The sequence below is a fragment of the Paroedura picta genome, chromosome 9 (assembly GCF_049243985.1).
Source record: "Paroedura picta isolate Pp20150507F chromosome 9, Ppicta_v3.0, whole genome shotgun sequence".
NCBI classification, from domain to species: domain Eukaryota; kingdom Metazoa; phylum Chordata; class Lepidosauria; order Squamata; family Gekkonidae; genus Paroedura; species Paroedura picta.
The window spans coordinates 5,750,240-5,773,611 of record NC_135377.1 but is presented as its reverse complement, the minus strand read 5'-3'; the positions used below and the strand labels follow the sequence as shown (position 1 = coordinate 5,773,611).

The window sequence follows — 23,372 nt, the reverse complement described above, 5'->3', positions numbered from 1 at the left end:
TAACAACAACAACATCACCACTGGTGATCAGACTTCTAACATGAATGACATCTACAGCAAAAAAAAAAAATGGCAGAAATATATTAACCCCTCCCCCTACTGGAGTAACCCCTGCGGAGCTCTGAAATAACCTCTGATTTACTAATAAACCTGGTTGAGATTGACCACACTGGCCTCAACCAGAGCCAGGGCCTTTTAGACCTTGGTCTCAGCCTGGTGGAATGTTCTGCCAAGAGAGATCAGACCGTAAATAGTTCCACAGGGTCTGCAAGACAGAGCTGTTCCGCCAGGCTGACGTATGGGGACCTGATGGCGGGTGTTAAAAAGAAAATGTCTTTCTTTCTTTGGCTCTAGCCTGAGTTTAGCAGAACTTGACATAGGCTTCTGCACCAGGGGTCTAATCCGGACCGATTCGGCTACGGCATCCATTAACGTCAATGGCGCCATTGACTTTAATGGGAAGTCTGGTATTCCCGCCTTTCCTGGGGCATGGGGGAGTAGAGGTTCCAGTTGCAGCCTCCAAAAGTTTAAGGTAGCTCCGGGAAGCTGTTCCCTGACCCCCCTCTGAATTTCACAGCGATTGGACCATGGGGTCCATGTCCAGGGGTTCCGAAAGAGGATGCCCCCATCTCTCCATTCTATCCATCGTCTGCCATGATTAGTACACGTGTGGGAAGCCACTAAGGAAGATTATGGTTGTTTCATGAAAGAAGGCCATGGAAACCCACCTTGCTCAAGTCACTGGGCATTCACCTGGGAAAAAAACTGCTTCCTGCCATTAAATATGATGCACAGATACGTCAGAGTATGGGAAATATATCAATGTGACTCACCATAAGTCCAGGAAGACCATCTGTTCCCGGAAGACCAGGTTCGCCCTTCTTACCCTAAACATCAAACAAAGTATCAGACACTACCAACAACAGGAGAAGATGCAGGTTCAAGGGCTATCGACACATCCAAATGGCATACACTAAGAAACTGGGTGATACATAGACAGATTTGGCAGTGGCACAGACCCTGCTCCGAAAGCTGTAGGTATCACCAATGTCTGGTGGCTGGATGGAGTCACTGAAGCAGTTGGTGTGAGCTTAAATGGACTCCGGGGAATGGTAGAGGACAGGAAGGCCTGGTGGATCATTGTCCATGGGGTCGTGATGGGTCGGACATGACTTTGCACCTAACGACAACAACATCACCAATGGTGATCAGACTTCTAACATGAATGACATCTACAGCAAAAAAAATTGTGGAATCAGTCCCTTTAAAACAGCGGTTCTCAACCTGGGTGGCGTGACCCCTAGGGAGGTCGAGTGACCCTTTTCCCAGGGGTCGCCGAGGCTGCCACCACATTGCCACCACTGACAGATTCCTCCCCAGGTGAGCGGCTTGTGGCGGAGGCCGCTCAACCTCTCCACTGAACACCCGCAACACTCCCCTACCATGCCCCACGTGCAACCTTGGCTGGCCCTATAGGGACACAACAGAGCCCGCCTCCCAGCCCTCCTGGGGCCAATCGCTGTGGTGCCTCTGAACGAACGGCAGTGGCAGCAGAGGCCTCGGTGACCCAAAGGGGGTTGCGGCTTTAGGAAGGTTGAGAACCACTGCTTTAAAATAGTGTGCTTCTTTAAGTACAGCAAGCTTTCTCAACCAGGGTTTCGTTAAAACCTGGGGTCTCTTGACAGCCCTGGAAGGGTTTCCTGAACCGGTGGGAGTTATCTTATTTTTTTGTCATTTGTTAAACGTTTAGCAGGTGATATGACCATATACGGTCCTGTTGACCACGCCCCCACCCAAATGGCCAATGATGGGCCTGGAAGGGGTGGGAAGGGGAGGAGCCTTGGGTGGGTGTGTATACAGCAATGCTTCCCAACCATGCGCGGAACAATGCCACCACTTCTGGGGTTTCTCGAAGCCTGAAGGAAGTTTCAGAGGTTTCTCAACGATAAGGAAGTTGGGAAAGGCTGATGCAGAGCATTAAAATATTCTTTTTTTTTTTGCTTCTCAGAGACATGAATGAGTAGATGTTATTCTTTCATTAGGAAACCAGGAAATGTTTTTTTAATGCTTTCTCTACTCTAGGCGCATTAATATTTTGTAACCCGAGTCTTTCCTTCCACTGAGAACGAATGCAGCCCACTGCCCCTTCTTACTTCAAGACTGATGCATCCTCAACCAAATTTAATTAGTGTTCCTGATTAGTTTATGGGAAAGTCACTTTCCGGCCAACTTTTTGGAGCGACCACCTGAGCAGCACGCTAACGCAGTTCTTAAGGCGTCATCTTCCAAAGGCACAACGTGAGCTTGAGAAATAATGATGCCCTCTTGTTTTTTTTTTTTTTAAAGGGAATATGTTATTCTAATACAGGCATATTTCCCTGCTGCCCTTTGGCTCAATCAAAGTGAAGCATCAAATCCAGGGATGGGGAGAAAGAAATAACACAGCGAGGAATTTGCAATCCACCAGGGACGGCATCCGCTCATTTTGGAATGTGGATTTGTTATTTTGAGGGTTCGTTAAATTATTTCCTTGGATGCCTGGTACAATTGCCATCACTAGCGTGAGACAGATTCATGCCAGAAGAAACGAGAACAAAATTCAGTTTTCAGAGGCCCAAAACCCTGAAAGGAGGTGACACTCAAAACTGATGATCCAACTTGGTATGCGTCGTTGGCCCTGGATACAAAAGGGAGGTAAGAGCTGGATTCCCCAAACATAAATCCCCAGGAGAAAATTCTCACTGAAACACTAGTTTTAAAATTGAGAAAGGTTTTAAGGTAGTGTAAGGGGAGGGGGGATCTAAATTCAGCTTCCACTGCGGTTCGTGTTTTGCTTTGTATCTACCATGCTGCTGCTGAAATACAGAATCCATCATTGGCTTCTTGCAAACAGATGAAGGACAAATTCCAGTTTGATTCTAGCCACATGCATGACACTAGGACCATGATGACTGGCCTGAAATACATGAACTTGAAATGTTGACCTACATGAACATTCCCTCCTTTTCCACAGCTACTCTGTGAAGTCAGTTTGGATAAGGGCTGTGAATGGCCCAAGGTGGGGTTGCCAATTCTGAGTGGTAACATTCCTGGAGATTTTTTTTTTTTGGGGGGGGGAAGCATGGAAACAGTGGCTTTTGGGTATGGGAGGGACCTCTGAAGGAGAGGTTGAAGCATTTGTGGACCCTGTAGTACCAGGGCCACTTTAAGGATTTGCGGGACCCTAGCAGAGTACAAGAGCCTCTTGTGGCGCAGAGTGGTAAGGCAGCAGATATGCAGTCTGAAAGCTCTGCCCATGAGGCTGGGAGTTCAATCCCAGCAGCCGGCTCAAGGTTGACTCAGCCTTCCATCCTTCCGAGGTCGGTAAAATGAGTACCCAGCTTGCTGGGGGGTAAACGGTAATGACTGGGGAAGGCACTGGCAAACCACCCCGTATTGAGTCTGCCATGAAAACGCTAGAGGGCATCACCCCAAGGGTCAGACATGACTCGGTGCTTGCACAGGAGATACCTTTACCTTTTAGCAGAGTACAATTCTAGGAACAACGGGGGCCCACCACAAACTGCGTGGTAAGATCTAGTGGCTGCAGGACGGACTACACCACCAATCTTGTTTTATCTTTTTGGCCCATGCTGTGTTTTTTCTGTTAGGGGAGGGTTTTTTAATGATGTTGGGGGGGGGTGTATTGTATTCTGGCCCGAGTCCCCAGAAAGTGACAGACTAAAAATCAGACAGACAGATGATAGAAAGATGATAGATGAACTAGTTGAGAAAAAATTATAAGTAAAAGTTGTTGCCCACCCTTTGACCTTGTAGCCCAACAGGTCCTGGCTGGCCTTCTGGCCCCGGGGATCCCTGCAAAAACCAAGAAAACATTTTCAGAAACGGAAGCCAGCAAAAACAGATATTCACTACCTCAATGAAATGTATTTTAATGTGTGATGCTTTTGACTGAGGATACATAACCAGTTTCCTGATCTGCACATGGTTTGTTATACTGGATTATAGTATTTCTTTCTGCCCGCACATCTTAATACACTTCTGGGTGATGTAGTAACATCATGTTTACTTCCAGATTCTTCTGTCTCCACTCCCGGTAAGTTAACCACCCTCCCCCCACTCTTCCCTGGCTGATCCAAAGGATTTAGCAACCCTACCCTCCTCTGAATTCATACATTCTCATCCATTTGGGCCTGACTAAATTTTTTAGAGCCTCTTGTGGCGCAGAGTGGTAAGGCAGCAGACATGCTGTCTGAAGCTCTGCCCATGAGGCTGGGAGTTCAAACCCAGCAGCAAGCTCAAGGTTGACTCAGCCTTCCATCCTTCCGAGGTCGGTAGAATGAGTACCCAGCTTGCTGGGGGGTAAACGGTAATGACTGGGGAAGGCACTGGCAAACCACCCTGTATTGAGTCTGCTGTGAAAACACTGGAGGGCGTCACCCCAAGGATCAGACATGACTCGGTGCTTGCACAGGGGATACCTTTATCTTTACCTTTTAAAAATTTGGTATCATGAATGATTCTATTGTTTCTCTTCTGCTGTCCATTGACCATTGTGTCTCGTTTATGCAATTCTGGATACAACATGGGTACATTACTGCCACTTTAAAACTGTAAAATGTGAACATACCCAATCAAAAAACTGCTATCATGAATCAACCCAGTATTTGTCAGGGCATTTCCTGATGGACAGTGAAAAGGGCACTATATATGTACTTATTTATATCTGTGCTGGCCTCAAACGAAGACCCAGCGGAGGAGTTCCATTTTACAGGCTCTGCGGAACTGCTGGAGTTCTGACAGGGCCCTGTTCTCACTTGGAAGCTCCTTCCACCAGGCCAGGGACAGGATAGCCACCTTATTCCCTTGGGTGTGGTTTTGTCCAGGGTTTGTACCCAGAGATCCAGTTAAGAATCCCCTTCCAAGGGAAACAACTGAGGCCTAAGACCTAGACCTACGCAAGCTGAAGCGTTTGGGTATTCCCTCCGTAGATGGCCAACTTATGATGACCTCTAAAGAAAGCAGCACATTTAGGAAGCAAACTACTTACCGGGCTACCAGGGGATCCAGGAGGGCCAGGAGATCCGCGTGGGCCGGGGTCTCCCTGAAACCAAGACACAATTTTAAAATACTTTCAGCTGTACACAGCAGACCTGTCCAGAACTGCCAAATAAGCTTGCAAAGAATTATAACTAATGCAATAGCTCTTAGAGCATCTCTATTCTCTTAGAGGTCTTGCAAACAGTCTAGGGGTTGTGTTGTTTTTTTTAAAAAAGCTCTGAAATGGGAAGGGAATGAAGCCATACTGCAGATAAAACAAAACCGCAGAGCAAAAGCTTTGAAGCATATCTTCCTCTCCTTCTCCCTTCTCCCTCCACCCTGGTTCTCCTGGCATAATGAAAACAGACAAAGCAATTTCGTTTTGGAATTCTCACGAACTCGCCAGAGGCAAATGGGTTACATGACTATAACCCTTGAATAAAAGCTATTACGGGGGCAAATAAACAACTTGCCAGCCTCTCCCTGGCAATGAATGAAGGTTTATTTGGAGTGGAATGACTCCAAAACATTCCGTCTCTGTAGGATTTGTTGACTTTACCATTGACTTTGATAGGTAAGTTAGACTCAACACTCTCAAAAATTAGGTATATATATATATTCTTATTGCCTGGGCAAGGTGCATACCTGTTCTCCTTTCAAGCCTTCAATCTGTACCTGAAACAAAAATAATATGGATATAACAGAGAAAGGAAAAAGAAGCCTGTGTTTTCTCATATAAGACGGGCCAATGGGTTCTTGCAATGGTATAGGTATCTGCTCACAGGCAAAGACACAGAATATGCATGGCAGCCACAGATGCTCATGTTATGGCAAAGTCCCTCCTTTTATGGTTAAGACCAGTGGTAGTCAAACTTCGGCCCTCCAGATGTCCATGGACTACAATTCCCAGGAGCCCTTTGGGGCTCCTGGGAATTGTAGTCCATGGACATCTGGAGGGCCGCAGTTTGACTACCCCTGGTTAAGACCCTCCCATAATGTCTAGCACTCTTTTCAAACATTATTCATTGGGATCCCCTTTTTTCCTGAGCCCCAATTTCTATAAGCATCATGGCTTTTTTGTTTCAAATTTCCACAATTTAATATGAAATCTTGAGCACTCTCTCAGACACAAGAAGTCTCATTTTCTGCCCTCACCACAAAATATGTGTAGGTTATCTACATGCCGTCAAGTCACAAATGACATATGGAGCCATTAACAAGGGGCCTTCAGGGCTAGTGAGAAGCAGAGGGGGTTGGCCACTGTGTTACTCTGCAGAACCTTCCTTGGTGGTCTCCCATCCAAGGTCACCCCAATCAAGAGGCTTTCAAGGCAAGTGAGAAGCAGAGGTGACTTGCTATTGCTTTCCTCTGAAGAACCATTCTTGGTGGCCTCCCATCCAAGGACCCTGCTTAGCTTCTGACATCTGATGAGATTGGGCTATATCATGTTGCATCCCCCACCCATATAATATTATTCATTGCTCTGATTTGTTAATTGTTCTTACTGCTGAGCCGGGTTTTCCTGGAGGTCCCATTTCGCCCTACACAAGAAAGCAAGAGAGAGAAGAACATTTTATGACTGCATGGATTTACCTTAATTTCAGACACATTTCAAAAGGCCTTTGTTCTCAGAAGAAGAAGAAGAAGAAGAAGAAGAAGAAGAAGAAGAAGAAGAAGAAGAAGAAGAAGAAGAAGAAGAAGAAGAAGAAGAAGAAGAAGAAGAAGAAGAAGAAGAAGAAGAAGAAGAGTTGGTTCTTATATGTCACTTTTCTCTACCCGAAGGAGGCTCAAAGCGGCTTACATTCACCTTCCCTTTCCTCTGCCCGCAACAGACACCCTGTGAGGCAGGGGAGGCTAAGAGAGCCTGATATTCCTACTTGGTCAGAACAGCTTTATCAGTGCCATGGTGAGCCCAAGGTCACCCAGCTGGCTGCACGTGGGGGAGCACAGAATCGAACCCGGCTTGCCAGATTAGAAGTCTGCACTCATAACCACTACACCAAACTGGCTCTCTTACATCAACACACATACATAAAGCAGTCTTATACTGAAACAGATCTCTGGTCTAGCAAAGCTGGGGATGCCAGCTCTGGATTGGAAAATACCTAGAGACTTTGGGAGTAGAATCAGGAGTGGGTGAGATTTGGGGTGAGGAGGGGAGGAGCTTCAGTGCAGTATAATTCAATGGTTTAATTTAACCATTCAAAGCAGCCATTTTCTTCCAGGGAACAGACTTGGCGTGTGAGTGAGTGATTTCTGGCAATTGACCCCAGCTTCCATTTTGCAACCACATCTTTGTTCATTCCCTTAAATTCTCTGGCTGACTGCACATCTCTCCCTGCTGCACCTGAAGATTGACAGGAAGCTTCATTGGCCTTAAAAAGTTCTTCCCCCCAATGGAAGAGCCACTTAAAGGGAGAGAGACCTTTTAGGATTTGACTTTAAGCTTGAACCAAAAGGGCAAGTGAGGTCTAAGTCTTTTAAGCGAATAAGTAAAGAAACTTCAATCAGTGGAATGGTAGGATTGAGCAAGGAGATTCCCTGGGATTTCCCCTACTGAATTAGACAGAATAAGTCCATGCATGTAATAAATGAGGGTTGCGGGGAACCTTTCCTAGATACTGAGGGCCTTTTCGCACAGGGATCTTTGTTGCAAATTGTTTGCGGAATGAAAAATCGCCATTTAAAATAGTGGAATTCGTCGTTATGCATACCTGCCTTTGTAGTGGAATCAGTTGCGTTTTTTAGCGTTTCCCACAGGCTTCCGGTCTCGGCAGAAATCGCTAGAAAGGAAGCGCTATTGCCAAGCTCGTCCCGCCCCTGGCCGTCAAGCAGCCAATGGGCAGCCGTTAGCATGTTCCCAAACAGCCCCTTTCCCTTTAAGAAAGGTTTTTTTAAAAAAAAAAACGACCCATAGCAATGAATCTAGGTAGATTCGTTGCTACGGAGAGACCCATCCAGCTGCCTAATGTGAGCTGTCGTTTGATTGTATGATCGTTTGCACGCTGCCTCGAGTGATAAAAAAAAAAATCCCCCCCCCCTCTCACGGGCACGATTTTCGGCTGAATTTATTTGTAAAAAATAAAGGGACTTTATTTCAGCAAACGGGCTTTTCAGTTGTTTGTGCTTAGTGACGAAAGGTGAAGGACTGAAGCCAGGGAAGCCTCTAAACAGAAAGAGGCTCGCCGGTGCGTTTATCCCCGCTCGCTCGGAGAAAAAAAAATGGCGATCGCTTCGCCGGAAGTTTGGAGGAGAGAGCCAGGGGGAGGGACTTTGAAGAACCAGCAACAATGGTAACGCACAGATCTTTAGCGCTACTGTTGCAGATTGGTTGCAGGAGTGTATCGCTATCCGGAGGGTGAATCCACTTTTCTGGATTCCCCTGAAAGCGCCACAACGAAGCGCTTTTTGCTGATTGGATTCAGGATTGTTGCAGATTGTCTACGACGTCGTGGGTTATGTCAAATTAGTAGCGTTTCCAAATAGCAACCATTCTGCTACTTTGAAGCCATGCGAAATGGCCCTGAAGCTTTCGTTCAGTTTCCTGTTCAGTGGTGTCCACTGTCATTGCTTCCATAGACTTTCTTCCAGACTCAGGCATACATGCATCAGGATTGTATTCTGTGTACAATCACGTCGATAGCTCATAGGTCAGAGTACCATGTGTAGCAGCAGGTAGGTGGTCAACTGACCCACAACAACGTTCTGTGGGTAGGCTCTGGGTATGACCAAAACTTAGAGGAAATCTACGTTGTGACGGAGAGTTGTCCCATCTCTGGGTCCAGATCCTTCACCACATAATTTCATTGGAAGGAAGGCAGTTATGAAAATTTTGAGAGGGATGCTTCATACAGCCAGTTGTTTGTTTGCTTTTTTTGTCATAAAGGTGGACCTTACCTTTTGTCCTGGGGTTCCCATGGGTCCAGGTTGTCCCGGGCTCCCTTTGATGCCCTGAAATCAGATTCATATTTTGGTTAATATTTAGGAGACATATATTTATTTAAGAGACATATACTTGATGCTCTTGGTCATTATATCCTTAGTGCACTAAAAACTTACACCGACAATGTAATCAGCCAAGTGATTGAAATAAGCAGAAGGCCATCTGTGGCTACAAGGGACGGTGCAAATTCTAAACTAAGCAGGTGGAAAGTCAGGAGGATAGTAAAACTTTACTTGCAGGACCATTTGGTTGCTTATGCCCCCGCAGGGCTCTCCGCTCTGCTGGTATGAATCTACTGACTGTCCTGGCCCCCCGGGACGTTCACCTGGCCTCGACCAGGGCCAGGGCCTTTTCGGTCCTGGCCCCAACCTGGTGGAATGAGCTCCCAGAAGAGCTAAGAGCCCTGTCGGAATTACCATCTTTCCGCAGGGCCTGTAAGACGGAGCTCTTCCGCCAGGCATATGGTTGAGGCCAGGGCAAAGCCTGGGTTCCATCCAAGATCCCTGATCCATTGGCCAGCCTTTCTCTCCTCCCTCTCTTACAGGATTAATGCCCGACCTCTCTCTGAACAAGCGGGGAGAGTTATAGAATAGAATGTCATCTTTTATTGTAATAATGGGATTTTATTAGCTCACTGCTAATTGTAGAAAACAATTCCTAACCTACCTGTAGCCCGTCCATACCAGGCTTCCCTGGAAAACCATCGAGTCCTGGTTCTCCCTGAGCAAAGGAACAGAAAGAGAGTTTAATTCACCATTAGAGATTTGGTAAAACTGGTCATTTGGCAAGAATGAACTCTGACGCCCAACAACTAATCTGTGCAAGATCTGTACTGAGGCAAAAAGGAAACAGTGATAAGGAAGTGCTCTTCTACCCATCTGTATGGAAGAAGGGGAGCATTGCAGAAGCTGACACTGGTTGTAGTCTTTCTACAAAAGTCCATGTTACATATCTGTCTATTGGGATGGTGCCTGTATTCCTAATATCAGTATGGTGCTAAAGACACTAAACTAGAGATGTTACAAGTTCTCACATGGATTTGCCTTTGATTACACTTGTCTCTTCAAACCACAACATGCCAAGTAGAAGAGTTGGTTCTTATTTGCCGCTTTTCTCTACCTGACGGAGTCTCAAAGCAGCTTATGTTCACCTTCACTTTCCTCTCCCCACAACAGACACCCTTTGAGCGAGATGGGGCTGAGAGGAGAAGAAGAAGAAGAGTTGGTTTTATATGCCACTTTTCTCTACCCGAAGGAGTCTTAAAGTGCCTTCCCATGCCAAGTAGGAACATGGCCGTCTGAAGATTTCTACTCCCAGGATTAGATAGAGCAAGACTCTAGAGAGGTAGTATTAAAAACGTCACCTAGAAATAAAAAGTAAGGGACCACCAAACTGCCCCTGTGGTGTAATCCGGCTAAAATGTGTTGTCTTCATGTTTCACAATAATGTTTTGAAATTGCACTGGTCTTTCCAAAATTGGAACCACGTTTTGGGGATCATGTGGGAAACGCTTTACATTCCCAACACATGACAGATTAATTAACATTTCTACTATTTTAAAATGGCCCACATTCATAAACAATACCGTCTAAAGACTACATAACCCGTGATTCAGTGTACATGTGATCAAACTCTGCAACATTGCTAAGCAATTATGAATATAAAATGCACGACAGATCAAATGCAATGGTATGAAATCCAAGCAAATATCTAGATTTCATGCAGCAGTCTGGCATTTCCACCACAGGAAAGATTTCTCATCAAAGATACTGGACACCCACCATTTGCCAGTATAAAATTACATGCAACTCAGAAATTCAACAGTTTCATTCACATTGCTGCCACGTTATGCATTTGACGTATTTCATTAGTACCTTGTCCCCTCGGGGTCCCTTTTCTCCTCTTTCTCCCTGCAAACCCTAAACAAGAACAAAACAGGAAATTATGAGTTTTCCTACTCTGTATGCCAGCAGCTAACAACAAATCTGGGGTGCTCCACTTTGAACACAACCTTGGCATGCATGCTGAACTGCTATAAAGGGGAAATCTGGATTAAGGGCTCTGACAAGAAGTTCTCTAGAACAGGGGTAGTCAACCTGGGGTCCTCCAGATGTCCATGGACTACAATTCCATTTGCTGGTAGGGGATCATGGGAATTGTAGTCCATGGACATCTGGAGGACCACAGGTTGACTACCCCTGATGTAGTGCATTGTACTGAACTGCAGGTATACACAGAGAGGCTGCAGTTATGAATACTGTGGGATGTGCTTTGTAATGTGTGTGTATCTCTCCCCCCCCTCTCTCCCCCCTCTCTCTCTCCCTCCCTCCATCCCTCCCTCTCCCCACCCACCCACCCATGCATCCACCCACCCACCCACCCACCCATCCATCCATCCATCCATCCATCCATCCATCCATCCATCCATGGACACTGTCGTGTTCTGGCCAGCTCAGATTCCAGAACTCTAAATCCGCATATTATATGATTAAGTTTTTCCACATCACATTGAATAGTCACAGGATGCGGCTGTACTTATGGAACACTGGACAGCTAGCGTCAAACACAGAATGGAAAGTCATACTTACAGGTGCTCCAACGTAACCTTGACGACCTGGGGGTCCCAGCTGACCATCAGCTCCCTAGCCAGAAATACAAAAGATAAAAAGTTGAGGATCCTCATGAAAACTTATATGAATATATTACTTTTACAACAGAGAATTTTAAAAGTGCTTCTTTCTCTTCCACTGCTGAAATAACCCATACTGTTTTGAAGGCTTATTCCACAAACCGGTGAAGCCTTCGATGAAGGAGCAAAAGCACAATTTCTTTTTATTTGAAAAGCAAATTGGCTGGATCTTAAAAAGTGAAGAGTTGCCAGGCCCAGGAGGAGCCCAACAGGGGTAGGAACATCGAGGTGATGGTGTGATGTTGCTTCCAGGAAAACCAGAAAGTCTCTAGGGAATTGCTAGAAACTCTACGGACATCTGGCAACCTACTTAAAGCAGAGAGAAGCTGAATTGTGATTGTGTCATACTTAATCAGCACGGAGGGCTACTCTCAGTCCACATAGACACAATATTAAGGCGTAAGGAGATGGCTGATGGAGAAGGGACAATTATAAAGGGAGACCTGCAGGCTCAGTACTGTAAGACATTCAAAGATATAAGGGTAGTTATTATTGAGGAACACAATCCAGTCAATGGTAAATGACCCAATCAATGTAGGCATCTCAGAAGTATAGCTAGATGACTATAAATCTGGCTTGATAAACCAGTAGTTAGTCTAGTCCTGCATCTTGTCTCATACAGTGGCCAAGTAGTCAGGCTAGAGCAGTCACCCAAAGGTCATTGGGAAGAGTGACTCACCTTTGGCCCTGCAGGTCCAGGGAGTCCAGGTGCTCCAGAAAGTCCAGGCTCTCCCTTTAATAAAAAGACAGAAACATTTGCTGTATGGACTTGCTGCTAATTATGGACCTTTCAGTATTATGACAAGCTCAATCAGTAGCCTGACCCAACCTGGAGACATACATGCTTAATCCCACACTGTGAGGTTCAATAGATTTTTATGATGTACTGGTTTTCTTGTTGTTATCCTGGTGTGGGTCCTTATGTTGTTGGAAGAAAGGTAAAGCCTAGTGATTCTTTTAAATTGTACCCTGAGAGGTTGGATCAGGGCCATGATTTGAGAAGGATCGTTATTTTCCACATCAGCAATTTCCCCAACTTCACCTGCTATTTGCCCAGTTGAAGGACCCAAACAACAACCTCTCAGAGCTGGGCCTAATGTTGACATGGCTTACAATCCAAGCTGCAACTCTGTGAGAAATGAAGATCTTGGGAAGGATGGTCAAGACTTTCTTTCAGAACCTTTGCCAGAGAGCCAACCCACCGAAAGGGCTTCAACCATGCACTGAAAGCCTAAACCATGTATAATCAGTAAGTGGAATGGGTGTGAAATCACACAAGAACCCAAATGTTGTTGTAATCTGGAACTTCTCAGTGCAGGAACACAGGAATGGAGGTTGTTAACTTCCCTGCAGGGGTCTGGAGACCTATCCATTCTTCCAGCCTCCTGTACAATTTTAGAAACCCCTATCATACTTCCTCCTGTTCATGGTAGCCCTTTTGTGCAAACAGGTCAGTACTCAGACCTGTATGCATGCATGCATGCCCTCAAAAAAATCCAGGACAACTGATACGGAATTGCAGCTGCATTTACCTTGAGGATTATTCATCATGTGCTCTTCCAGTTGGCAAAGCACAAGTGGCCCAGGTGTAATTGAAAAGGTCTCTCTCATTCTCTCACAAATTTTCACCATCGTTCAACGTCAACTCGCTTCCAGGGCTGTCACTGACACCTGCTTCTGTGTGGCACCTGAACCCATTCTATTCAAAGCTGGCAAATCTTTGCTCGGGGAGGAGTGGCTTGGTTCCATCACCAGCACTGTGATTTCCCCAGCTCTCCCTAAGAGTGTTCTAATGAATGGCAAAGAACCTTGCTCTTCCTGCTCCAAAAGCAACCCATCTGTGCAGACCGCCTGTTGATTTGGCCCCAATTCCTGCCTGCTATCATCATTAACCCATCATCTTTTATTTCCTCTGTCATTCAAAAGGGCCACATTAATTTCACAGACGTGTTCTACTCGATACACTTTGACTCATGGCTATGAGGTTTCCATTAGGAGGAAAAGAAGATTACGAGGCTGGGAGACATAAGCTTACTGTTTCTCCTTTACTGCCATCTCTCCCCGGGATGCCAGGTGTACCGAGGGATCCCTGAAATAATAAAAATTATCATTGCGACATTAATGGGCAACCGTCATCAGCATAAAATTAGCACTAGTTGAAAGCACAGTAGTAGGATGCATGCACACGGCAAGACTAATGGCTTTTGCATGAGCGGCATTCATCAGTGGTCTCCAGGGAGTCCCAACCCAACAGGATTTCATTACTAGTTAAATGGCCATCAGTGTGACAGATGGGGACTGCCATCTTGGCTTGGCTTGTCCACCATATCTGGGTCAGTCCAAATGGCTCCCCTTGGTATTGGCCTGTTTCCCCTCCAGCTTGCAGATGGCAGACTGCATATTTGAACACTTTCCCGCAAAATACTATGCTCATATTATTCCAGGGGCTGTCCAGCCATTGCTTGTTTAGGCAGCTTTCAGGTTAAGAGTCCAAAATGCTAATGATTGGGAAAAGGTGGGTGGGAAATCTTTCTCTCATGGAATCATAGAGTTGGAAGGAACCTCCAGGGTCGTCTGGTCCAACCCCCTGCAGAATGCAGTAAACTCACAACTACCTGCCCACCCACGGTGACCCCAATTTCATGCCCAAGTGATCCCTCCAAAACAATAAAGTTCAGTTCCATGAAAACTGTCCTTGCAGGTCCAACGTATGTTCTGAGATACGTAGGAAAAGCACATAACAAATACTATATGACTATTAGTCTCAGTATTCTTAAGCCAATCTTCTGGGGCTGGAAGCTACCCTGCTTTCTCGTGACTCTTTTTCCTTGTTCTGATGGATGGCTTACCTTTTCTCCTCTCTCACCCATCAGCCCAGGTAAGCCTTGAGGTCCTCTTTCACCCTAAAACAAAAGAGAAAGGGAAAACACGGAATGCAGCTTGGCTAAAAAAAATGGCAGCTAGCATACAGTAAGAAGCAAGAAATTCCATTTTTCAGAAAGCACCAGAGCTAGAAAATCCTGTTTCACACAGTGGACAACCAGGTCCTCTGGAGGGCCAACTGTAGGGCAAAGAGGCCGAGGGCTTTATAAAAGAATCAGAAGAGCCCCACTAGATTAGGTCTGTGGTCCATCTAGTCCAGCATCCTGTCTCACACAGTGGCCAACCAGTTCCTCTGGAGAGGCAACAACAGGGCAAAGAGGCTGAGGCCTTCCCCTGATGTTGCCTCCTGACTTCAGGATTCAGAGGTTTAGTACCTCTAAATAAGTAACTGTACTCCAGGACAGTCTGTCTGTCTTTCCCCTAGTCAACATGGATTTTGTATTGTTGCCCCCTTTGCATCTATTATTATTTTGTTCATTCACAATACGATGTAACGTCCATCGTACAGCATGTGGGGATTTCATATGCAAATCAGACCAAGGCCCCTCTCTTCTAAAACAGGGATCAATCACAGTTTGGGGACAGGTGCAAAGCATAGGAATAAATCCCGTTTCCGTCTACCAAACCTGTCATTTGCCCACGGGGCTGACTTATCCTTTAAGAGATGCAGGAGAAAGAAAGAAAGAATGAAAGAAAGAATGAAAGAAAGAAAGAATGAAAGAAAGAAAGAAAGAAAGAAAGAAAGAAAGAAAGAAAGAAAGAAAGAAAGAAAGAAAGAAAGAAAGAGGGAGGGAGGGAGGGAGGGAGGGAGGGAGGGAAGGGAGGGAGGGAGGGAGGGAGAGAGAGAGAGAGAGAGAGAGAGAGAGAGAGAGAGAGAGAGAGAGAGAGAGAGAGAGAGAGAGAGAGAGAGAGAGAGAAAGAAAGAAAGAAAGAAAGAAAGAAAGAAAGAAAGAAAGAAAGAAAGAAAGAAAGAAAGAAAGAGATGTTCTGGAAATGAAAGGGGGGAAAAAATCAGCGAGTGACACCATAAAACCTCCTGGGAGTTTCAGCTTGCTGCACTGGTTATTGAGGCCATCAAGGGCTTCAGGAAGGTAATTGTTCCTTCCTCCACTTGCCTGTTTCAGTACGGAGAAATTCTCTGGGGCTTTTACTGTTGAGCTGAGTAATGTTGCCAGAGATGACCACAGAGGATGATAGAAACAGTCACACCTGTGAATATTCTGCCTTTGGTCTGATTCCCTACCACACACCACTTCAAAATAAAAGGAATATTCGTATCATGGATCTACAATCACCACTTGCTCTCTTGTTAACCATTTCTTTTCCTTCAGTACGCCTTGCCTTGCCTTGCCTTGCCAGCATGATGCAATAGTTAAAAGGAGTGGACTCTAATCTGGTGAGCTGGGTTTGATTCCCCACTCCTCCACATGCAGCCATCTGGGGGACCTTGCTCTAGTCACAGTTCTCTTAGGGTTGCTCTCACAAAGCAGTTCTCTTGGGGCTCTCTCAGCCTGACCTACTTCTTGTAGGGAGAGGAAGGAAAAGAGGTTTGTTAGCTGCTTTGGGGCTCCTTTGAGTAGTGAACAGCAGAGTATTTTAAAAAAAAACAACACAGCTCTACTTCTTCTTTCAGTAAAATTCTGTTAGGGTTGCAGACTCCAGAATGAGAAATTCCAGGAGAAGGGAAGGTGGGAAACTGGGGAGGGTGTATTTTGGGGCGGGGATGTAGTGCAGCAAGGAAGTGTTGCTGTACAGACTGCCCTCCAAATCAGCCAGTTTATCTAGGGGAGCATATCTCAGTAGCTTGGAGATGGTTTGTAATTTGGGAAGATCTCCAGGCTGTGCCTGGAGGCTGACCTCTCTAATCGCAACGTCCCGGCCTTTCAAGTCAGCTACTTTGATATTGTTGCTGCTGTCAAATTACTTATGGTGAATCCGTAGGTTTTTCAAGGCAAGAGGTGGTTTGCCATGGCCTGCCTCTGTGTAGAGAAGAACCAACTCTTCTTCTTCTGGATTCCTTTTGCAGCATGGATCCAACCTAATATGTGGAAAACTACCAGCATTTAGATCAGGGGTGGTTAAACTGCGGCCCTCCAGATGTCCATGGACTACAATTCCCAGGAGCCCCTGCCAGCGAATGCTGGCAGGGGCTCCTGGGAATTGTAGTCCATGGACATCTGGAGGGCCGCAGTTTGACTACCCCTGATTTAGATGGATGTGTCTCGAGCAGCATATCAAGGTCTCTAGCTTGTTCTACTCCATCACGTCCCAAACTGGTTTTTTTTTAATTTGCTTGCACTTTAAATAGGAAAACATCCGCAGCTGTTACACCTCTTTCTCCCTTGACTCTCAGTCTGCTCGTATCACACCCCTCCGGTGTTCAGATCCATAAGGTGATCCCGAGCTCCTTCTGGCCCACAAAATTGCGTTCTCTTTTGCAGAAGGACCATAAACTCAAAAGTCAGGTTGTTGATCTTGTGGCAGTAAACCTTCCCAGTGAACATTTGGCCCTCTCACAAAAAAAGGGGGGGGGGGACAGAAATCTATTAGCTTAATTAGATTAAGCACCCATTAATATATTGGCTACGGGTATGTGTGTCAATAATCAGTAAAACCATTTAGCACAACTAATCACTTGACTCAGGAGATGTACCCTAAAAGGAAACAATTAAAAAAAAACGCCAACAACTTTGGAACTGCAGTTCCATCAGCAAATAAAAATCCATAAACTCTTCCCACTAGTTTGATTTGTTTACATTCACAGAACCTTAAAAAAAATGGTGCCATCTGTTTTATATTTAGCTGTGATAATATCTAGGGTGTGCATTCAGACTGGTTTAGTCAGGAAAAAGAAATTGAGGAGAATACCTTACCTGCATTTTTTTTAACCCGGTATTGTCTGAACCAGATACAGATTAGAGAGTCTGTTTTAGCTACTGGTATTGTTGACCCTAATAAAAGTAAATCTTTTCCAGCTTTTATTCAGGGATAGACTAGAATAGAATCATAAAGTTGGAAGGGGCCACACAGGCCATCTAGTCCCACCCCCTGCTCAATACAGGATTAGCCTCAAGCACCCAGGAGAAGGATCTATCCAGACACTGCTTGAAGACCGCCAGTGAGGGGAAACTCCCCACCTCCTTAGGCAGCCCATTCCACTGCTGAACTAGACTCATAGGATCCTAGAGTGGGAAGGGGCCACACAGGCCATCTAGTCACACCCCCTGCTCAGTGCAGTTCTCATCCTGAGCAGAATAGAATTGCTTTAACTTTCAAATGGACCATGGATGGTTCAAGGCCCTGTGCGGCTCCAGATTGTTGCTGAGCAGGGTTTCTTGTTCCAATGAGCGACCACTCATGTACACAGCTTAGAGGGAACGCTGGTTGTCATGCAGAGGAAGGTGAGGCCAATACGCTTCTTCATCTCTATGAAAACCCTATGGGATGTCCATAACCAGGCGTCACTCAATGGCTCTTTCCAGCAGGCATTTATACTTGCTGGAATTATTGCCACTGTGCTAAGTGAGCCCATAGATGGCAGCCCAGCCCCATAATGATTTCTTGCAGCACAGACAGAGGGGGGGGGGGGAGGAGAGAAAGAGAGAGAGAGAGATGGAGAGAGAGAGATGGAGAGAGAGAGCTGCCCTGTCCTGCAAAGCAACAGAAAGCAGAATAAAACTGCAAGCAAGCAGGCGCTGCGATCCCTGCCGGGCTGAGGGATGGGCTGCCGGAGCATGCAATTATGCCATCTCAAAGCAATTATGTGCTCATTATTCTGGGTCATGGAAGCCGGAGAATAAAACAAAAACCCTGTGATTTCAGGGCTAGAAAGAGAAGTTTGGATAAACAAGCCAAACTTCAGCTCTTTTCCCGAATGGGAAAAACGGCTCTAGAGAAGTCCCCAAAGTAAAAAGGCTTCGCTATTTGCAAACAGGAGGTGCAGAATGAGGGTTGTTTCCCCTGCTGCATCATGATGTCCCAGGGATGAGGGGGTGAGAAGCGACGCCTTCTCTCCCGCCTTGGGATTAGGCTCCCATAAATTAAGCTGTTTGACGATCAGTTGACAAAATGGCATACCAGTGAGGTCTGGATCTTCCCCTGAAGGTCTGGATCTTCCCCTGAAGTTGCTTCCCAGCTCTGGGATTCAGAGGGTCAGTGTGGAGGTTACCCTCAGCCACCATGGTGAGTAGCCACTGATACACTTCTCCTGCAACCTGTTGGCAATTTCTAACACCGGTACTGTGGACTTTGCCCTGACCTGGATGGCTCATGATAGCCCAAACGTGTCTAATCTCAGAAGCTAAGCAGGGTAGGCCCTGGTTGGACCTTGGATGGGAGTCTGCTATGCAGAGGTAGGCAATGGCAAATCACCTCTGTTGATCTCATGTCTTGAAAACCCTACAGGGTATCCTGAAATGGTCTGTGACTTGACAGCGCTTCCCTGCACGACAACTGTAGATCTTCATACCAGTTGTGCTTCTGTCCTGGCCACCGGGTGGAGATGGATGATCTCCAGCACAAGCATAGATGATCTCCAGAACCAGGTGGCTAGGGGCCGTTGAGATATCCTCGTAATGTTGGATCTGTTGGTTAAGGTTTTAAGGTGGGGATTGTTTTAATTGTTTTAATATTGATTGTGGGGGGTTTACTGTTGTAACCCACCACAAGCCAGCACTGGTGGAAGCAGCAGGGAATGAATGAATGAGTGAATGAATGAATTTATTTTATTTATTTTTAGATTTGAATGAATGAATGAATGAATGAATGAATGAATGAATGAATGAATGAATGAATGAATTTTGCCTCATCTGGCTGCCGCCATGTAGCATCTCATGTGAAAAGTCCAGTACTGGGTTTGTGTGTGAGAGAGACAGAGAACCAAAAATGCTCTGGTCAACAGCATCAGAAGAGTAACTCAGCCAAGAGAAATGGTGTGAAGAAGAAGAAGAAGAAGAAGAAGAAGAAGAAGAAGAAGGAGGAGGAGGAGGAGGAGGAGGAGGAGGAGGAGGAGGAGGAGGAGGAGGAGGAGGAGGAGGAGGAGGAGGAGGAGGAGGAGGAGGAGGGGAGGAAGGAAGGAAGGAAGGAAGGAAGGAAGGAAGGAAGGAAGGAAGGAAGGAAGGAAGAAAGAAAGAAAGAAAGAAAGAAAGAAAGAAAGAAAGAAAGAAAGAAAGAAAGAAAGAAAGAAAGAAAGAAAGAAAGAAAGAAAGAAAGAAAGAAAGAAAGAAAGAAAGAAAGAAAGAAAGAAAGAAAGAAAGAAAGAAAGAAAGAAAGAAATTACGTCTGCAGCTGAATGCTCCACAGATCCAAAACCTCTTTGCGTTTTGAAGAGCCGCTCAGTTCATTTGCCAAGGGAAACAGCAGTGAGACTTGGCATGAGGGCATATGCGTAGATGCCAAACCTGTCAAGAGTTCGCCAACAAAGTGTTGCCAGGTGGTGTGCTGCATTTTAAGTTCTTGCGGAACAGCGGCCAATCAGACGGTTCAACGCCTTCAACCCCTTCGCTACTCAACGGAGAGGATGTAGCACAAAAGCAACATCTGGTGGGCCCAGCACAACTTCACATTCATAACTTCACACCCTTGGCCAGGTGTTTTCTCCCACCCATCCATCTTAGGAATAACCGAATTTTTAAAACATCGCTTTGGCAGGTGCCTCAAAGAACAAATGGGAATTTACTCCTGCACAGGAGTTTGAAGCTTGCATTAATGGGTGACCATTAATGATTAACTCTTCCACTGCTTCAAGCTCGGGTGGTTTCCAGATGGCAGCATGAAGCTTTCTTGGGGTGATGCCTCATAGGTCAGGAGTAGTCAACCTGTGGTCCTCCAGATGTTCATGGACTACAATTCCCAGGAGCCCCTGCCAGGAAACGCTGGCAGGGGCTCCTGGGAATTGTAGTCCATGAACATCTGGAGGACCACAGGTTGACTACCCCTGTCATAGGTCACTCATGCATAGAATGAATGCCCAGTTCATGGATGGATGTTACCATCAAGTCACAACCCACATATGGCAGCCCCAGCAAGGAGATTTCAAGGCAAGTTTCATCCATGGCAGAGGTGGGTTGCCATGGCCTTCCTCTTGATAGTCATCCTTGGTGTTCTCCCATCCAAGACGTATGGCATCCCCAGCAAGGGGCCTTCAAGGCAAGTTAGAAGCAGCAGTGATCTGCCATTGCCTTTCTCTGTAGGCTCTTCTTGGTGGTCTCCCATCTGATACTTATGGTGACCCCAGCAAGGGACTTTCAAGAGAACTGAGAAAAAGAGGTGGTTTGCTATTGCCTTCCACTGCAGAGTCTTCTTTGGTGGTCTCCCATCCAAGACTGCAGGAAGGGCCTTCAAGGCAAGTGAGAAGCACAGGTGATCTGTTCTTGTCTTCCTCTGCAGAACCTTCATTGGTGGTCTCCTTTCCAACTATCAGTCTGGCTTGCCAAAAAAACCCAGAGAGAATAATTTAAATTAAGAATTCAAGATTATCAGAGAGTCTGTTCTGGATCAGACTGCTGGTCCATCCCATCCAGAAGCTGGCTTTGTTCAATGGACAACTAGAATTAGAGGGCCAATCGTACACTAGTGCTAAAAGCTGCTGAAGAACCACGTCTGCCTCTGTTTCTCTAAAACAACTCTTTTCTCATCCATGATCATCAGAAGCCATGAAGTGGGACGGAATCAGCATTCCCATCCTTTGCTGTACATCAGGGCTCAAGTTGGTCCTACCTTTTCTCCTTTCTCTGTTCGGCCGAAGCCTCCAGCCTAGATGGAGAGAAGAAATCCAGGGTTATCAATCATTGGTCTTGTTGCATTCCATCAGTTTGTCTTAGGGCAGGCTTACAGCAATGTGAGACAACAAGTGACGGCTTTTCATTTCACCCAGTTTTGCCACAGTCAGACAAAGGCTCAAGAGTGGGCAAGGTAGGGCTTTCAACCCTAAGTCAAGAGATTTATGGGTGTAGCGAGGGAGAGGGGATAGGCTTGTGGGGAGTATCTCAGTAGGGTATAATGCCGCAGACTTGATCCTCCAAAGGAGCCATTTTCTCCAAGGGAACTGATATCTATTGTCTGGAGATCAGCTGTAATTCCATAAGATCATAGAATCACAGAATTGGAAGGGGCCACATGGGCCATCCAGTCCCACCCCCTGCTCAATGCAGGATCAGCCTCAAGCATCCAGGAGAAGGAACTGTCCAGCTGCAGCTTAAAGAGGGAGCTCACCACCTCCTAAGGCAGTTGCTTCCACTGCTGAACTACTCTCAGTGTGATTCTCTTCCCCCTGATATCTAGCTGGAACCATTCTATCCTCAGTTTAAAGCCATTACTGCAGATCCTATCCTCTGCTGCCAATAGGAACCGTTCCTTGCCCTACTATAAGTGACAACCTTTAAAATACTTAAAAGACAGCAATCCTGTCCCCTCTCAACCTCCTCTTCTCCAGGCTAAATATTCCCGAATCCCTTAGCCTTTCCTCATAGGACTTGGTCCCCAGGCCCCACAAAATTCTCGTTGCTCTCCTGTGAACCCTTTCAGTTTTGTCCACTTCATTTTTTTAAAGTGAGACCTGCAGAACAGAACACAGGACTCTCGTCTGGCCAGTGTGGTATACAGAGAGACTAGGGACCATTCCGCACACATAGGATAATGCACTTTCAATGTGCTTTAGCAGCTGGCTTTCCCTGTGCTGAACAGGAAAATCTACTTCTAAAGTGCATTGAAAGTGCATTATCTATTGTGTGCAGAATAGGCCCTGGACATCTTGCAATTTCAATGTGATGCTTCTGTTATAGAATCATAGAATCATAGAATCATAGAATCATAGAATCATAGAATCATAGAATCATAGAGTTGGAAGGGGCCATACAGGCCATCTAGTCCAACCCCCTGCTCAACGCAGGATCAGCCCTAAGCATCCTAAAGCAGTGGTCCCCAACCTTTTTCCGGCTGGGGACCGGCGGGGCAATTTCGGCTGCGCATGTGCGCATGTGTGCATGCGCGGCCGGGCCGTGCATTCCGCGATGCGCGGCGTGGCGCGGCCCTGATTCCCTCTCCCCCCCCTCCCACAGTAAGAAGCTTCCCGGGCCGCAAGCTTGCGGCCCGGGGAAGTTTTTTACTGCGGGGGGGGTGGGAAGAGGGAACCGCAGCCCGGCACCCTGGCCTTCGTGGCCCAGCACCAGGCCGTGGACCGCAGGTTGGGGACCACTGCCCTAAAGCATCCAAGAAAAATGTGTATCCAGCCTTTGCTTGAAGACTGCCAGTGAGGGGGAGTTCACCACCTCCTTAGGCAGCCTATTCCACTGCTGAACTACTCTGACTGTGAAAGTTTTTTTCCTGATATCTAGCCTATATCGTTGTACTTGTAGTTTAAACCCATTACTGCGTGTCCTTTCCTCTGCAGCCAACGGAAACAGCATCCTGCCCTCCTCCAAGTGACAACCTTTCAAATACTTAAAGAGGGCTATCATGTCCCCTCTCAACTTCCTTTTCTCCAGGCTGAACATTCCCAAGTCTCTCAACCTAGGGCTTGGTCCCTTGGCCCCAGATCATCCTCGTCGCTCTCCTCTGTACCCTTTCAATTTTATCTACGTCCTTCTTGAAGTGAGGCCTCCAGAACTGCACACAGTACTCCAGGTGTGGTCTGTTGATACAGCCCAAGTCAGCATTTGACTTCTTTACCACCATATTACGCCGTCTGCTCATATTTGAGGTTGGAAGCCCTAGTCAGTGAATGAACGGTCAGTGTTCTTTTCAGCCAGATAGGGCTCAATTGTCACCCAGTCATCCATTTTTTATCTTCCCAACTACTCTACAAACGAGATCAGATGC

General features: G+C 46.3%; 1 protein-coding gene across 1 annotated transcript in view; it reads right to left on the bottom strand.

Moving 5' to 3' along the window:
• COL22A1 (collagen type XXII alpha 1 chain) overlaps positions 1 to 23,372 on the bottom strand; it is a 142,652-nt gene that overhangs the window by 52,657 nt on the left and 66,623 nt on the right. Inside the window, exons 12-24 of the mRNA XM_077351434.1 lie at positions 21,273 to 21,308; positions 14,522 to 14,575; positions 13,708 to 13,761; positions 12,352 to 12,405; positions 11,572 to 11,625; positions 10,858 to 10,902; positions 9,650 to 9,703; positions 8,938 to 8,991; positions 6,546 to 6,581; positions 5,686 to 5,715; positions 5,051 to 5,104; positions 3,802 to 3,855; positions 834 to 887 (exon numbers count right to left, since the gene is read on the bottom strand). Coding sequence (XP_077207549.1) covers positions 834 to 887; positions 3,802 to 3,855; positions 5,051 to 5,104; positions 5,686 to 5,715; positions 6,546 to 6,581; positions 8,938 to 8,991; positions 9,650 to 9,703; positions 10,858 to 10,902; positions 11,572 to 11,625; positions 12,352 to 12,405; positions 13,708 to 13,761; positions 14,522 to 14,575; positions 21,273 to 21,308 — 633 coding nt within the window. The remainder of the gene's footprint in view (positions 1 to 833; positions 888 to 3,801; positions 3,856 to 5,050; positions 5,105 to 5,685; positions 5,716 to 6,545; positions 6,582 to 8,937; positions 8,992 to 9,649; positions 9,704 to 10,857; positions 10,903 to 11,571; positions 11,626 to 12,351; positions 12,406 to 13,707; positions 13,762 to 14,521; positions 14,576 to 21,272; positions 21,309 to 23,372) is intronic.